This window comes from Melanerpes formicivorus, unplaced genomic scaffold (assembly GCF_026170545.1).
Source record: "Melanerpes formicivorus ecotype bairdi unplaced genomic scaffold, bMelFor1.0.p_v2 SCAF_16, whole genome shotgun sequence".
Lineage (NCBI taxonomy): Eukaryota > Metazoa > Chordata > Aves > Piciformes > Picidae > Melanerpes > Melanerpes formicivorus.
Window position 1 is genome coordinate 6029119 of NW_027142368.1, and position 18578 is coordinate 6047696.

At 40.1% G+C, this 18578-nt stretch overlaps 1 protein-coding gene across 1 annotated transcript in view; it reads right to left on the minus strand.

Moving 5' to 3' along the window:
• Nucleotides 1-18578, minus strand: part of CSTF3 (cleavage stimulation factor subunit 3) — a 44179-nt gene that overhangs the window by 10853 nt on the left and 14748 nt on the right. Inside the window, exons 4-11 of the mRNA XM_068147878.1 lie at nt 5921-5953; nt 5440-5537; nt 4073-4139; nt 3923-3957; nt 3688-3814; nt 1028-1105; nt 686-848; nt 95-204 (exon numbers count right to left, since the gene is read on the minus strand). Coding sequence (XP_068003979.1) covers nt 95-204; nt 686-848; nt 1028-1105; nt 3688-3814; nt 3923-3957; nt 4073-4139; nt 5440-5537; nt 5921-5953 — 711 coding nt within the window. The remainder of the gene's footprint in view (nt 1-94; nt 205-685; nt 849-1027; nt 1106-3687; nt 3815-3922; nt 3958-4072; nt 4140-5439; nt 5538-5920; nt 5954-18578) is intronic.

The window sequence follows — 18578 nt, forward strand, 5'->3', positions numbered from 1 at the left end:
CCCCCTTTAGTTCTTAAGTACTTAAGGAAAAACTGACAGCACACCATGTCAAAGCAATGAAATAAGGAAAGAAAATGCAATGGCAATCTCTTACCCCCTTTTCAGCTAGCAGTTTACTGGACTGCTCGAGATACTGTGCAGCTTCATACCAGATATCTGGGTGATGTCCCAGAACCAAAAGGCATTGCTCATAGGCAAACATAACTGGGGGGGGAAATGGTAAGAAATACTTCTTGTATATTATTGCAAAAATGGTGTCATCTTGCACAATGCAAGCATGAAACAGATAAATCAGCACACAAAGCAGACAACGTTAGCACTAATTGGCTTTTAATACAATGATCACAGCTGTTGTTCTTCTATATTGCCAGGAACTTTATCAGTCATTGACAACAGTCAAAACCTGCCTCCTCCACAGAGGAAGAAGCAAAACTCTTTTAGGAACATCAGACAAAATCAGGCTCTGATCCACCATACCCTGACCACCAGTGAAAGTTCAGTGGCACACAATTATAGTAGTGTTCCCCCCACCCCAGAGCAGTTTAAAAAAGGCCCCACTCACACAATTCAAGAAACTCAATGAACTTCTGCTCCAGCACAATCCCTGAGCACTAAAAACTGCATCATTACTTTTGCTGGAGGCACTGATAGAACAGAAGAAATAGAATTCTACATCTCTAACTACCTCTTTTTGTTATGAGAGTTTGATCTTCTGTTCGGAGAGGATTGCTCTTTTCCCACTGGATGTACTTCTTCCACATGTCTACCTGCTGAGCCTCCTGGGGGGTGTTTTGTGGGGGAACAGAAGGAGCATTGCGGTCCAGACCTTTCATCACTGTCTCATATTCCTGAAACAGCAGCAATGTTTTGAACAGCAGATTTAAACACATGAAACACTTTAGGTTATGCTTTATAAAGTCAATACAAACATTAAAGTCTAACACAAACTTACTTGAAAGTAAGAACCAAGTCTAATGCTGGTTTGTAGAGTGAAATACAACAAAGAAGAGTTAAGAGAAGGTTGTACCTTTGCTACACGTCGTGCATTCATGTAGTCTCTACTCCTGTCTTCGATCATCTTCTTAGCTAAGTGAATATTGATGCCCTAGAGAAGGGTGAAAAATAATGAATTGGGAATGTGCAATTGCACTTGGGAAACACCAAATCACTTTCATACAAAACAAGCTTGAAAGGGAAAGACAAAGTGAGCAAGAAGGGCAGAGTTATTTTAAAATACTGATCTCAAAAGGCATTGCATTTCTCCTAATAAACATAGGGTCATGAACTCTTATATCAGAGAATACACTCACTACTGACAATAAACTGACCTGAAGCACCTCAGTATATTAATCATTTACAGCTTTCACAAATACAATGAACTTTACATAAACCTGCTGGGGAAGACTCATCAAGAGTCACAGCTCCCTGCCTTGCTGCTGCCTGCTGTTCACCAGGCAAAGCCTGAGACAGCATATGAGCAATTCAGTTCTCTTGGACAAATAGTAACAGAAATTGACTTCCAAGCTCAATGCTCTGCCTTCTTCTCTGTTCCTGAAGTAACTGAGAGCTTTAAAAGAGGTTATATTCCACATACACCCTGCCATACACATGCCATTCTCAGCTGAGAGAGACTTGAGTGGTCAACACAGAGTGACATTCCTCCAGGACACACACACAGAAGGCTCTGCTGTGTGCTGAGAAAGAGCAGTGGGGGAGCTGGGGCAGTAAAGCCTCCAGGCACAACCCACACCTCAGTGACAGAAACACAGACCTGGCCATGGGGTCCCAGGCACAAACAAAATCCACTTGCACAGCAGAAGCAATCACCCTTTTGTTCATGCCTGTGTCTGGGTGGATTTGGCTGGCATGGCTTGCTGGGACTTTGAGAAAGGTGACTGCAGCTTTCAGATCTATGCTAAGCAGGCATCTGAGCTGGGTACTGCCTCATCATAGAAGTGAGGGCACCATCTGTACTCGTGCAGAGTGCTGGCTGGGACAGCTACCTGGGCCAGTTACCACACAAACCCAGTAATGCCCCATTTAACCCAGGACACAGAAATGTTCTCCCAGGAAGCACTCCTGGCCTCACAAGGTGCAGCTGTGTGGCTGTGTAAACCAAAGATTCTCACTAGGGCTAAGACTAGCCAGTGAGTGAGATTAGATAGTGACACTCACTGTCATTTTTGACCACTGGTAACTGGCAGGCTGATATTGCTACCTGGTGGCTACCAACTGAGATAAAGGGGAGCCTGAGAATATTTTAATTGCAGCAAATAGCCAGTAACCTTTTGTACTGAGGCTGTGCTGTTGGGCTGCTTCTCCCTCAAACAGCCCTTCTGGTGGGATGCATTTCCTTTCCTGTACCAGGACACCTGTATACAGCAATCTCTTTTACCTTAGGGCCAGCCTAGCCAGAGCAGGACAGGCAGAAACCCATGCCCAAGTAGAGCACCAGCCTTTAGCTGCCAGCAGCTCTGAACAGCTCAAGGTACTGGTTTGTTACAGGTGTCAGCCAGAGCTGCCTCAACTAGAAGGTACAAAATGAAAGTAGAGCAGGTTACAGCTATTGTTTTGACAACCTCCCCATGTATTAAGGAATGTGGTAGGAGCCAGCAGTGACAGCCTTCATTTGCTGTGTGGGAGGGGAAGAGGTTTACAGGTGAGCTGTGCTGGGATTTTCCTGTGCAGGGGGAATCTTCCCTGGGTATCTTCCCTGGTGGTCAGACGACTATCTGTGGCACTCCTGAATACTGATAGGGTGGTGAGCTATTACAGTACAGCTCATGGCTGCAAATGCCTGGAGGTACTCCCACTGGTGTGGCTTCTGATGTTAATAGGGGCACCAAGCCTATGACTTGCATAATTAGCAACAAGGAAAGAGAAACTGACTCATCTTTCTTTCTCAGTGCACAGCTGACCCCTAGCATGCCAGTACTTGCAACCCTGGGCACAACAGACAGGACAAGGGAGTGTTCTACAAGCATCCTGGCTTGATGGTGCTGAGCATGAGGTCATCTTCCCTCAGTTCTGCACTCTCCCCTCTGCTGACTGGGGCAGGTTAACAAGCTGTGAGCAACTGTGTTTACAAATGCACTATAAAGGTGCAGCTAGAAATTAGCCTGCAAAGGCCAGTGAGTTGAGGTTACACTTGAAGACAGTGTGGTAGCAGTCTTATCTGAACTGATGCTGTAATGACTTCAGGTGAAGGATAGTGAAGAGCATTTTATATGTACTTGAGACCATATAACTGAATGCTATGAAGGAAGTCCAAACCATGATAGCTGAATGCCATTTCAGCCTGTTCAACTGTAACTGAAAGGAGGGGAGTGCCTCCTTGGGGAAGCAAGCCCTCACTGCCCGCTGATCTGCTCTAGCTTCCCTTAAATACATTCTCCAGCACTGATAACAGTGATTCTTAACTCACTACCAATTCCACCAGGCCAGATGGGAAATGGGACAGTTCAATGTATCCTATAGAAAGCCTTTAAAATAAATTAACAAATTAATTCAGGTACCTATAGAGTTTTGTTACAGGTCTTGGTGCATGCTGCACACACAATGTGTTTATAGTGCTGGTCATCTCTCTTCTACATCATTATTTAGTGGATACAGTTTGGGCACCACGCTTGATTATATGACTGATACTTCTTTCTTAATGTCACCAAAAAAAGTCACATTCTTGATTACCTCTTCATATTTGTTATAATCTCTCCAGAGCTGCTCTATGTTTATCATTGGATTCACGCACCCACGTTGGTAAACCCTACGGACAGCCGTGATCCTCTGGTTTTCTGCATAGGATCCTACTGCTTCTCTGGATGATGGGGAGAGAGATTAACATCAGCTATTGCAGGTCACAACTGCTACCAACATCAACATTATGTTAACTGAGCTTAGAAAAAAAATCTTGTAAGGTACTTACACGCCTTTCAAAAAATTGATGTAATCCACCCAGATCTACATGAGAAAGAACATTACATATCATGAGACCCATGTTCAGTTGTACTTGTTATAAAGTTAGAAACAAAACATGTTTTGACTAAAAAAAAAAAAAAAGCCAACAAAAACATACCTGGTATGACATGATTTCCATGCCAATCTTATCCAGAGCAAAATCATATGCCTGAGCCATTTTTTCTCTAAAAAAAACACAAACCACAAAGACCATAGAGCAAGGGTTCAGTATTTTAAAACAATCTTTATTTAAGAGTATGCCTTTATGCAGCAAATTCTAACCAAACATGGAGGCATGAATAGTAGCATTCAACAGCTGAGAGTAGAAATTGGCATTCAGATAGCTTTAAATTCTGCATTTAAGGTTGGTGGGGGGTTTTGTTTGTTTGATTGTGTTTGCTTGTTTTCTGTTTAAGAAAATGATTTCAATCTATTGGTGGCAATCCAGCATGCTAACAGCCCCTGATCCTCCCTCCACCCCTGAAGTGGAAATCCATGTACACTGTGGAAATCCACATATACTGTTTGACACTGAGAAGACAGAAAACAACTGCTCTCTACATCTTCATAGCCCACTGGTGTACTTGTGGTTTCCCTTTTTTCCTCAGAGTTCCCTAAACATTGCTGTAATTCTCCAGGAATACAAGAATGCTGTGGCAACTAGGAGCAGCTCCTCTGTGTGGAATCTCCTCTATATCTTTCACACAATTTCTTATCCCTCCCCCAAATTTAAAGTATCTTTCACACATTTCCTTGATCAAGTTCCAGTAGAAACAGTTTTTTCTCTCTCCTGCTTTTCTCCCAGTTTCCTTTACTCAAGCATCTTTCAGTAACGTCCTGCCTCCTTGACCATAGTAGCAGGAAAACTAGAGGAAAGTTAAATTAGGTGAAATGATAGGGAGAAGGAGGGCTGGTGTTTTTAAAAGTCTTTCAAAACAGTCTTGTAAAAATGTATTTTTTAAACTCTTGTTTCTTTTCCTGTTAATGCTTTAGTTACCTTGCCAGTTACAGTGCAAAGAAATCATTGTGGGCTGAGAAAGAGTTTGGAGATACTGAAAGGTACTGATATTTTATGAAGCACCAAACTCTGTTCAAGAGGATTATAACTAAGCAAAACATAGTAACTGAACAGGGATGAAGATTAATACATCCCCAGAACTTTGACACCCTGAATTTTTTAATGGAGACTCCAAACAGGTCACTAAGGGGGAAGGCAGCAAAAGGTACTGACTGAGGAAGAGGTGTGCTTCAAATGGGTTCAAGCACCAATGACACCTGTGGGGAGAGGGCATGGATACACCAGCTACCCCTCCTGTTCTACAGCTCCAGACTGAGAAGCAATCCTACTCAGCTAGTTCAATTAATTTTAAAGAAAAAGTTTTCCAAGCAGATTTGCCACCCAGGTTTCTCCCCATCCCTTAGTCAAAAAACAAGAACAGATTCACCATAACACTGGAATAATTCAGAGCAACTCTGTTAACTTACTTGTAACTAGGTAGCTTCCCCTTGGTTTCTCGTACATAGGAAAGGTAACATTTCCATAAATCAATGTGTAAAACCTTCATAAGGCATCGCTGAAATAACTGTTTAATACATCAAGAAGATGTGATCAGGATTCCAGATACAGAAATTAGGTTTCTACTTTTAAAGCTATACAGTATGAATTAAAAGAATCTTTTCAATTGTGACTGAGGTTTGTAACAAAGGATAAGTTAAGCTGCTCATCCTTTTGACTAAAGCATCTCCTTGCTATGCAAGGGAACTGAGAGAGAATTATACCCAGAAATTGCTCTGTGCACTTTGCTGATTACAGCTTGGTAGCAGTAACAAACCAACTTTAGTGATGCTTCTTATCAGTGTTTCTGAATAGTGCATTCAACAACAGCTGCAGTGCTTTTCAATCTGCTGCAGCCCAATTACAAGATTCTTGCTACAGAGATACATTGCATACATTGACAGGACTCACCTTTTCCACTTTGTCATAATTTTTTGCTTTAATCTATAGGGAAGCAGAAAAAAAAAACAACAACAAACACATCACTTAGGAAACTATTTTTGAATAATAGGAATATATTCTTTATACAGTACTAGAGCATTTCAGTTTGGCTGACTAAACTAATGATGTTGTAACACCACATTAATGTTGCAAATATAATTACACACACAAAGTCACATGCTTTGCTTTGTTCAAAATGAGCAGGTTTATTTATGGATTATTTTGTAAAAACCAATTTGGACTTCCCCTGGGGCCAAAATTTAGGTATCAGCAGGCAAAGCTGATTTCCTGTATTCTGGACACTCAGACTTAACCTCTAATTTCAAGGTACTCTCTTGCCTTAAATGCGTAGATTGAACCAGGTACCAAAGCCTCTAGATCAGGATTTACTAAATTAAGGGCAAAATACCATATGTACTAATAGGCTAATTAGTGTATTCTAATTGAATATTTCTCAAAGTACACTTAGCTACAGTATGCTGATGCTGAATAAGTGCATCATAAACCAAGGAGAACCTATTTTTCGATAGGTGCCTCCAGCCCTGGTGCTCCCTTGCAGGAGGGACTAAACCACATTCACATCTCAGCACTCATTTCATTCAGGCAGCACACACACTGCAAGGGTACAGGGCGAAACCTAATCTCCAAGTAACAAGTTGCCTTGCAGACAGGACAAAGAAAAGCACGAGACAGATGAAGAGGGCAGACTGGCACCCTTCACATATTTATTAGCTCGTTACGTGACCGTACTAGGCAAGCTGTAGAGACACCTTGGAGAAACAAGGGAAATCCACAATGCCTTTAGTAGATGCTTATTTGCATTCAAATAAAGAGGCTGTAATGAAATAAGTATGTTATGCTGTGTTGTATTTTTTGAAGTATCAAACCTTTCAAAATCCCACTGCTTTTTGTGTACCTAGGGGATTTACAGCTTTTTTTCTTGTGAAACACGATAGCCAGAGAAGCAGCTCTGAAAGCCTTTCCTTTTCCCCAAGGAGGGCAGCAGTAGGCAGCAAACAGTACCCTTTTGCATGAGGTATTAGTTATCCCATTTTTATACCATCCCCACTCTAAAGCACAAGAGGATTTTTAATGGAAGCATCAGGAAACACCATCCCATCTGCAGGAGGCCCCAAATAACCCTTGTGTATGTGTTGGTTTTGAGCTGGAGCAGTAACCAAGCTCAGCTTGAAAGGGTTTCACAAGGTCTGGGTTTGCAGAAAGCCGCTGTCTCTGCTGACCAGAGACAGCATTGATTAGAGAGGTAACAACAATGTGAAACAACACTAGAATAAGGTGGTGGCAAGTCCTTGCAGTAGAGAACACCATTAACCCCTGGGATAAGACACGCTAACCCAACACACCCTCAGGTATACATTCTACTTCCACTTTCTCACAGCTTCCTGTGAGCAGAACACTGCCTTTCACCCTTTCAAAGGCATTCACAGTAATTGTAGGGTTGTTCAGACAGAAGTCTTCTGTGGACACAAATTAAGGAATCTGATGCTGCCCTATTTCTAGCTGCAGAAAAGTAAATTCTTGTATTTTAGATTTTCTTCCATCATGCAATCCAAAAATTACACCTCCCGCTTTTTACTTCATCCTTCTTTGACAGCAAGAGAAAGTTTTCAGGTTCCTCATCACCTCTTACAAAGACAAAATAGAATCAACTCCTAACTGAAGAGTCAGAGCTCTCAGTCCATGTTCCTCAGCCCCTGCAAACGCCTTTTATCTTTGGTTACCGAATGGAAAAGAACAACCAAATCTTGATTTGTATGTCTACCACAGAGCATAGGAGTGTAGCTGCCTGCACATACTTCCTTGAGGTTACTCCAGTAAGGTCTCCAATAAAATGAGCAGATTCTTTTGTTTTTTTCAATTTAAAAAGAGTGAATTCAGAAGCTAGTATAAATCCTTCACTGGTAAAAATTGGAAATGAGATAAGCAGCTTTGCCACTGAGAAAGTCACCACCTTCTAGCTATTCAAGACCAAGACCCCCCCAAAATAACAAATATTTAAAAGCTCAGAATGAAAAGCTGAAAGCAGGTAGTGCAAAAATCTGTGTGCCTTCCAGTTTTAGCCATGGAAGAAGCGTTTTGCATGTCTTGAGTTACTACACCTCAGACAATTCCTGGATATAGCTGACAGGGCTGTGAATGCTCTCTGCCTGCTTAGCATGTTTCCCCTGCCTCCTGTTACCCAAAAGCCCAATGAAGCATTATTCAGCATAAGCAACCTAGACTGACCTCAGTAGCTGTATACAACATCAGGTACGTGCACAGCAATGCAACTAAGCCATTTACTACAGCAACTTCACTAGCGCCTGGCAGCACTGCACCAAGCAACATCAAGAGACAGAGCACAAGGAGTACTTATCAGTTAAGACTATAGACACTTCCAGTAACCACAGACACTGAAAAGTAAAATATTTTGCTAAGAATATCTTCTGTTTGCATGTTATGACTCACAGAACAAAATACTTTCTACATCTATTCTGAAAAGCTGCTGACCACATCTGGACAGCAGGTCAGTGCTATGTATTTGTTAAATCCACAGGAGTGGGTTCATATTGGTATCTGAAAATTCAGAAATCTCAGTACTGATGAAGTTTGGAGGTTGGAAACTGGCAGCACTTGTTAAAAACAAAACAGCAGTAACGGCCAATGCTTATCAGGTCTCACTCAATGGAGAGCTTTTATGAAGCTCCCAGAGCCAGAGAGAAGAACAACTATTAGCTCTGTCTCCTGTAGGAATTTGTTTGCACTTCTTGGCTCACCTCTCCCAGGCAAGCACTCTGGCAGTCCTGGCTCAGGGTTGGAAAAAGCCTATTTGCAGGTGGCTTCTTCAGGACCCACCATCACACATTTCTGTTCCATTTCTTCTTTTTCCTGTTACAGACACAGGAACTGGCCGTGCTTAGATGTGGACAAGCATTAAAGGATTGACACTGAAACTAATTTTGTCCTTAAAGACAAATAAAACGAAGTGAATTCTAGTTCTTTATAGCAGGTTATTCTTCCATTTGGTGATATGGAAGCTAACACAAGGAGGTGTCTTCAACACAAACCACACACAAAACAAGCTTAGGAACACTGTCATTCTAAGGTAAGACTGGTATATAGGAGTATCTCCCTCCATCCGTGAAGACTATACAAAGGACACCTAGTCTGACAGTCTATGCTTAAGACACTCCTGTAGTAAAACTCATCTGACCTTGTCTTCTTCTGTCTTTGACAATGAGAAATTCTACCTCTTATGCTAAAAGAGTAACTTTAAATTTGATGTATGAACAGGAAATATTTGTATCTGCTTTGTAGAAGATGAATTCAAATAACAGGGTCAAATTTCTTCCCAGAATGCACAAATGTGCTTTCCCACAAGGAGCTTCACAAGCATTCAAGAGCAAAATTTAATCTATAAATTACACTGTACTTCATCCTTTTATTTAATACATATTAAGACATGTGTGTCATTTATGATTATGCAAAGCAAGTTATTTTATTAATCTAGAAATTTAAGTCTGCTTGTAGTTGTCCAGTGGCACACAATACAAGCCAAAAGTGTCTTACTATTTTAATCTTTCCAGTATGTCTTGGTTCTGCTCAAGCTCCTAAGGAAGGAATGTTATGGATCAACATGGCATTTTCTGCCAGCTATTTCTGTATCCCAACACCATCTTCTTTTTCATCGGTTTTCCATGGGGAAAAAAAACCAGTTGGAATCATATAATCTAATGCTCCTCTACCCACTGCTTCTAGCTCTCTCCTTGGTGAGGTAGATCCTCTGGCTCTCTACTCTATTCACTGCTCCTGCATTGCACTCTAATATTTATTTGGAAACTGAAAAGAAATGCTGTTCACCACTGCCAGACCACACCAGTTGAGGAGGGGCATGCTGGGAGGGAAGGCAACACAATGGCAGTGCCAGCATTAACTTCCAAGGCTTTAGTGAACAGTGGCTGGTATTTTAGAACTACTATTTCCTAAAATCTGGGTTTGGTTGGTTTTGGTTTTTTGGACAAATACCACATATGCAACATCTGTAAGGTGATGGGCTTTTCCCTCCCCCAAAACCAAACCAAAAAACCCTACATACATAAGATATGCTTCAGGGTACAAAATTACAACCAGAACATACACTTGCATGTATTGCTTTTGTTTATTAACTGGCAGGGAGCTTCCTGGGAGAGACTTAGATTAATTCAGTTAAATGGCTACAGATTAGATAATTAAAAAGTCAGCATTTTAAAAATAGACTATGCAAGATTTATCCTCACTAAACCAATCTGTCATTTGGGGTTTTTTACATCTTAACTGTTTAGGTAAACAACCAATTACCCCCTGTCAAGTCCAGTGGGATGTAACTTTGGTCTCTACTAGTATAGAACTGTAGGTGTAACAAAATACATTCACACTTCTCTACCCATTTCCATATGAGAGGCTAGGGCTGGCTGGAAAGATGTCAGTACTTTAGTTGCACATAAATACTGCTTGGATGATAGCAGTTTGAACTATTCAGTCTGCTTCAAAGAAATGTCATCTTCTATCTTGAACATATGCAGCCATTTGCTATTTGCTGAGACTTACAGTCAGTGACTACTTGCATGACCACTTAAAATGACAAACTCATTTTCCTACAGGTCAAATAACAGCAATTACCTTTGCAAATAGCAAAGCAAGCCCTGTTCAAGGAAATGAAATGCAGGTGAAATGCAGGACTAACCACTGCACTTGCATATGGTCATTAATCCAAGGAGACTGGATTATAAGTGCCTAGATAACTGATGTACAATTTATGTGTGCTGAATGAAGCACATCTCATTTGTGCAAGATATTCCAAGGCTTAGCTAATGAAATCCTTTATTTAAGAACATTAGCATGTAATTGCAGATGTAATTTCTGTAATACATAATTTTACTACAATTTGCACCAGATAGGGATTGAATGATTTGGTGCTTCTGCAGTCTTAATTCTGAGTTTTAATATTCCTTGTGAAAAATAGAGCTTTTATCTTGCTATTGGTAAAGACTGCAAGGAGGAGATATAGATATGAGTATGGGAAGACTCATTTTCTCAAAATATAAGAAGATGTGATTCTAAGTATTTCCATTCACATGGTTATCTGTCCCAGTTTCAAAGTGACATAAAATGGGATTTGAAAAGTTCCTTAAAATCATTCTAAATGAAAGGTCTCAGACTACTATTACATGTATCATTTCTACAGCTTCCAGAACCATGGCATCACATCAAAATTTAAGTCATGTTGTTTCCACTAGGTGTATCATCACTTGAAAAACAGTCTCCCCACAGAATGCAGTCACAGCTGCCACATAAGTAACAACAATGGAGAGCTTCTGAGGAAACCTAAGAACAGACTATTTAAGTTGGAAGAGACTTACAATGATTATATAGTCTAACTGCCTGACCAGTTCAGAGCTGCCTAGAACTTATAGCATATTGTTAAGGGTATTGTCCAAGACTGAAAGACTTGGGGCTTTGATCCCCTCTAGGAAGCTTGTTCCAGTTTCACAAACCATACTTCCTGAGCACAACCTTGGTTTCATAGTTGTCTCTGGATTAAGATAACAGTGGTCTATCATGTACACTACCATATATCTAATGTAGACCTCAAATTTGCTCACAGTTCTTAAGGAAAAACTTTTCAGTAACTAAGACTACTGTTTAAGCTGATGATCAGGACCGGTAATGCTGCAAATCCAATAATCAGCTAATACCCTACATACATAAGTACAAGAACAGGCATTTACTGAGCAGCTACTGAAAATGTTACCCTTCTACAGTAAAGTTCCAGGCCATATTACCACTTTCTGTTAAAGATTAATAAACCAAAAAACCAACCACCACCCCAACAATAGGTGGCCACCTCTACAGGAAAGGTGACCACTAGGTAAATGAAGGGCAGTTGTTTTCATAAGGAGCTAAGCTGCAATGAGAGATTGCTACAGGACAGTGGCAGAGCTGGGGGGTTACTGCATAAGTATCCAGTGATATGAAAGGTTGCTTCTGACTCTCCAACTTCTTGAAAATTGTTGTTATACTCATCAACCCAGTCTTTAATAGCTTTTAGTAACAATTGACTGAAGCACATCAGGTTAACAACCTCACATCTCTCAGAGGCAGATTTCTACATGAAGACTTCCATCATCACCTGGCTTTAGATCTCCTGCTGCAAGCATAATGCATGGCGAGGTGCTCAGGGGCTGTTCTGCACCATACCAGGAAGGGAAATCACAGTACTGGTCTGGCAGCGTCTTTCCTGCCATGATGCAGGTGTATGGCTAGATTAGATGGGTTCCAACTAAAGGTTGTTCAGCATTGTTTGAGAAGCAGACCCTACAGTCCTTGAAGGAAAATCACTTTTACTTAGGCAATATGCCCATTCTAAAACTTAATATATGACTGCATGATGACATTTACAAATGCTAAATATACTTCTATTTTCCACTCCTTTCTAGCTAGATCCAACTTCATACCCAAATTCTCAGTTTAACTGCAAATCTCATTTTAATAAAAAAAGACATTTTTCAATGTACCCTGTGGCTTGTAATTTCCAAGAAATCTTATTTTTTAAAGAGATCTTTGAATATCTAATGAAAAAAAGCAAGACATCTAGAAGGCAGCAAAGGTCCCTTAAACAGATTCTGTACTGACTTGGCAAAAAGGGCTGACAGTCCACATCTCAAGATCAGAAAGAGCTCCCCTTGGTCCTATTTCTAAAGGTGCCAGTGGGCTCTAATATTTGATCACAGAAGGCAGTTGTCTCATCACAAGAAAAGAAGAAACAGAAACCTTAAAAGTAATATTGGAGAATATGCTCAGGCACAAGTAATTCCCTGCAAATGCATCACAGCACCAACCAGCAGTTGACAGGATGCATACTGTATTGGAAATTAAACCTTACTAAACCCAAATCAAGTGCATGTGAACTGAAATGCTACAAAAATAATCTCGTAAGGAAAGGCTGTGGGTCCTGGCTTTGTCATGGATTTGCCTCCAAAGGTTAATGCTAAACCTGCTGGGCTTCCATCTGTGGGAACAGTCCCACCAGTCATAAAACCAGTTAAAGACAAAAACATACATACAACTGCTTTTAAATCTATACAAGTTGATATTAGTGCATTGGTAGCTCATTAAATTATCTTACACTTGAATAACTGGCTATATAGAAATGCCAACTGAAGGTGGAAAATAAAAATACAGATTACACATTCCCAAGCTTCAGAAATTAAAGGTACACTATAGGTGGCATTTCCACTGAAAGGGGAGAGGGGTTAACTCTACACTTAAGTCTTTAATTTTACAGTCAGGTTGAATAACTTACATCTTATGGGAGATTAAAACCCATTTACATCAGCTGTACTTTTTGTAAGACAAGATTTCTAAAGGCAATTCATTATGCTGTTCCTATTTGACATTCATTGGTGTCAGGTTAGCAGTGAACAGCCCTTGCTTCAGATTTCAATATAACAAAACCATTACATGCTAACATTCACTTCACATGCAACTAGATAGGTGCATTTCCAGTTTATTCCTCATCTTATGAGAAAGATGAAATGCAAAAGACCACCATATAAAAGCAGGTCAGAAACTCACAGCCCACGGAGCCCAGCAAGAGAGATGCTACACAACTGACATCCCAGTTTCCTCCCATTTTGGTATACAGAGAAGATACACCAGAAGTTAGGGCCAGTATTGAAACTAAATTCTCTGAAGTAATGAAAGGACATTGGCACAAGTAAGCCCCTAGACTTGCCAAAGCGTTTAGCCTTGACCCACAAGTTAGAAATAAAATCCTGCTTACTGACCAGAAATAGAAGAGCTACTTGTATGTACATCTGTATGGAATTAATAGATACAGCTTGCAGTTCTGCTCCCCTTGCTAAAGAGCACTCTGATTAGCTGCTTTTCAGTAAAGCCTTCTTCAATACTAAACATCTCATTTGTTGCCTTCCACATTGAAAAATGTGTTTGCTTCTACATCATGGCACCAAGTGGTGCCCATGTAGAACTAAACATACTGCTGATTTAAGACAGCAGAACTCCAGTCAGTTTGCTTCTTCCCCTTAGCCTTCAAGGTCAGCATTTTGTGGCTTTTCTGCTATGATGATTCTAAAACCCAGAGTAGTGTTCTAAAACTTGCTGTAAAAAAAGAAACTCTCTCCAGTAGGTGGATGGCAGGTTATTATTTGGTTTGGACTGGGAGGTCTTTCACTGCCAGGACAGATGCATCCTTATGGAAACAAACGCTGGACAGAAAAAATACAGAATACTTTCAGAAAGCATTTGCATTAAATAATGCTGTAAAGTGCCCATCAGTTTCAAGCACTGCATTGAAAATTGTTATGTAGGCTCTCAGCTGATTTCTTGGATATAATTTGCACAGCAGTTCACAAGGGATCCTAGAAATACTACAATAGTTTTCTTTTGTTATATTTGGCTGCTTTATGCTAGGATGCCACGAGCAGCACTTGGCCCCATGCAAAGACACCAAGCACACAAAACCATCACCATCTGTAAGTGACATGTAACTAACACAGCAGTTTAACTTAATCTGGTTAAGTATAACACAGAGAAATAATACTAAAACGTAAGGTAAACCATCTAAACTGAGAAAATGCAGGTTACAGCAAGGCAATCAGGGCGCTCAAGAAAAGACGTGAATTTCTCCACATTCATTTAGCCTAACATTGGAAGACAGTAGTGCTTGAATTCTTTTGCATCATTATGGTGATGCAGCAGGCTTTTTTCAAAAGGCAAAATACTGAAGATTTAACAACATAGTAGTGCAGCATCACTACAAAATCTCTGTGATTCCCTGAATCAGCTGGTGCTTGAACAGAGAATTGACCGTGAATATTCAAGCTGAAAACTCTGCTCATGGATGAAAAGCATCATAGCCTAGACAGTTTTTTAGCAACTCGGCCAGCCTGGGGGAAAGGCAAAACAGGTAACACTAGGGAGGTCAAGTGCAATTTAACCATTGGTCAACACTTCTATGCATTGAATGCACAAAAGTAAACTCTAAGAGCAATGAAAAATGTCTGACTACAAAGCTTTTGCAGGAATGACCCACCACTTGAAGTCTGTCATGCAGGCTAGTGATAACACCTCATTTGTGCTGTGTCTTCATCTGATTCAGATCAAAGATCAACAAGGATCAAATTTATTTAGAAACATCAATATTTTTCTCATTAGTAAACTAGCTCCCCACACAGATAACCTTCTTTTCAGAATTTATAAAAACAGGAGAAGGGGAAAAAACCCACAAAACTTTTCTGGAGTTAAAACTAAGGTTTAGGAACATCAGTAAAATGACAATTATGTAGTATCTTTTTGCCTTTTTATTTTGTAAACAAGTGAGATGAGATTCCTTATACATTAGTGTGTTTTTTTAACAGCTAAGACTAGTAGGAAAAACAGCAGAAACTTTATGGCATTATGAAAAGAGAAACTTACCTCCATCTGCTTAGTACTAGCAAAACATTTCTGTTGAATTAAAGACTGTCAGCTTATTTGCAAGTTCCATAGTACTTCTCTTTTAATATCCATTAACACACACAGAGGGAAAAAAAACCCTAAACAAGGGACAAATGTTTAAGTCCTAATCTTAAATTGTATTAAAAAACAAAAAAAGGCAAGGAAAACAAAAGAAAGAGCCTGAATTAAGTCACATGTTACATTGGAGAAGTTTTATCCTTTGACAATGGATCAGTCAGTTTCCTGCTCAGGCTTACCAGCACTGAGATTTTATCAAGGACAATATTGTGGAATATTCTGAGGTGTCAAAACAGCTACTTATACTGCCCATCTTGATCAAGTATAAGTGCAGTATTTCTGTTGACATTAATACATTGATAACATTTCCCTGGGGAATGCTAGTTGCTAGTGGGCAACAAAAGGGCAAGTAACATGTACTTACCGGGGCAGCAATTCCCTTTCTCAGGGTGTGAAGTAGGAAGACACTGTTCTGTATTAAACTTTGTAGTCTGCACCCATGTCATGCACTGGGGACTACTTTAGAGTGTATTTTTTACAAACAAAACCCAGTGTTTATCCTAGTCTAGTTAAGATCAGTCCACTTGAAGCTTCACATTCTCCATTATAAATGAACTGTACTTTCTCTCAGTTGCTTTTTATGTAATGATCAGTCATCATCACCATGGAGTAAGCATTTCTCATGCAATTTTACAATTAGATGGAATTTAATTAGTAAAGCCACAGTCAGCAGTACTGATGAAATTCCCCTAGTGCAATTTAAACTGCTAGACTAAGGCTCATGGCATGCTGCTTGCCATGCTAATACAGTATGAAGAAAATGTTTTTTCCTGTATGAACTTGTCAGTGGTATCTAGTTACACAGGTAAACTTTCAAAGCATCCTGCTTGTACTCAACTATTAGTCACTGCAAGGTCTATGGAAAAATCTGAGGAGAGAGATCAACTGACATAGCTGAGGGAAGGAAAGCTGCAAGCTAAACTTACACTGGCAAGATGTGTTACAAAACCAATATTTTGTCAACTTACTCACTGTCACTTGTCTTCAAATGCTACTAACTGCATGTTAGTAAAGGGTGTAACACCTTTAAACAGATGAAAGCCTTCATCCTGTTCTCTGCAACAGTAACACCAATGACAGGGCTTCTCACACCTGAAGATCCTGCATATGGCATAATTATATTTTATCTTCTAAGTATCTGTAATACAATACAATACAAAGGAGTAAACTATAAAGATTAACTAAACAAAGTTTAAATGAAACTCTTTTGGAACTGTTCCTACAGAATATGGCATATCATAGGCTGCTAAAGATGTTTGCAAGCTTTACAAAGGCAGTACCATTACAGCAGCTATGCAGTTCCATAAGCATAATTTAAGAGATGTTCAGAACACCAGATTTCTCCTGCAATAATGAGGATGGAAATGTTTTCCTCACAGGATTAATTTTGGATTTTTTCTCTTCTGTTGTTAAAAATCAGGGAAGTTCCAGAAAGGCAGGAAAAACTTACAATTAATTACTATTGAATCCCTGCACTCCCCTCCCCCATCAGAAACTGTAAGTAGAATTATGACTTAAGAAAACACGTCTGAACTGTCCAAAGACAGCTTCTTGACAAGCACTCCTGGGACCTCCTCATCTGAAAGATTAATTGCAAGGGTACATAGAAGGATATGTTCCACAGCAACACCTGATAGTCCACACTTCTTACAGCAAATTCTGCCCAGGAAAACACACAAAACCAACCTTTGTATGGATAGGAAAGAATTGAGGAAGCCTAGCCTAGCATAACCTCCATAACTGTTTTGCTGGAACAGAGCAAATGTGAAAGTATGGGCAGAACTACCAAGCTTTCTCAGCATACTAGCAATTTTCTCTCTCCTCCTTTTGGATGAAGTTGAGATGCTAAAGCTCTGAAAGCCTTTAGTCCGGCAGTCAGTCTACAAGACCTCTGGTTACAGGATCTACTTATAGATGAACAATGTCTGCTTACTGGAACCTGTGAGAACATGGACTATGCCACATGGCTTAGTACAACCTGCTTCTAAGGAACAGACCCAGATGAATGTTCACACTTCAGGTTAGAAGTGAGTTCTATTAAACAGTCTTGTCTCCAGATGTGACAGGATCCTGTCCTATAACAGTGTCACTGAAAAATATCCACAAACTAAATCTATCATCTTTCTACATGCAAAGCCTATCCTTAAAATTTAAACAGTTCTGACGCCATAGTTCCAGTGAACTCTGCAAATGTTCCCATGTTTCTATGCTTATGAACGTGTCACTAACAAATTAACTAAACCTCAGTACATCAGATGCAAATCACTGTAAATCCTGTCATGTATAGCTAGCTGCACGTGCCACCAAAAATGTGAATGTTGCCTGTGCAACTGTAGTTGTGCACCAACACATGTGATTTCTTCTCACTTCTGAAGTGCTTTAGGTAGCTTGGGAAAAATGGCAAAGCTCATGGCATTAATTACACAACACCTCATTACAGAAGTCCTAAATTGTTACTGGATGTAGAGCACTTGTCACACTGAAGCCATCAGTGAGAAGAGACAAACCATGAGGGGAAAAAACACCAAACTAAAAGCACACTCTTAAAGAAGAGTTGTACTAACAGGACATGGGAGTGCCTTCACGGAGTTCCTAGCTAAGATAAGCCACTGTTACTTCATCACAGCAGTGACTCAAGCCTTTTCATAGTCTGCAAAGAGGTTCTGCAGGAAAGTAAGAATTCATGTAGTAGCACTAGTAGATAAGGTTTAACAGAAAGTGTACATCCAGCCATCGGGCTTCTCAAAATCTGAATAAAGAGCATCAGGTAACTCAACCAGCTCACAAGTGAAAGCTGGGAGAGATGCAGAAATAAATGACAAAATTATGATTATAGTTCCCTCAACCACGCAGATGAAGATAGAAATCTGTAGCTAACACAAGGTTCACAAGAAAGCTGTGTTTTTACTTTGAGGTATTTCATGTTCAGACATGAGAAAGAAGCTCAAGTTTGTGCCTGATCTAACACACATTCCCCCCACCACCACCCTCAAAGCACCAATAGTATCAGCAAATGACTTCAACAAAAGAAAGCACACAATGACAAACATTT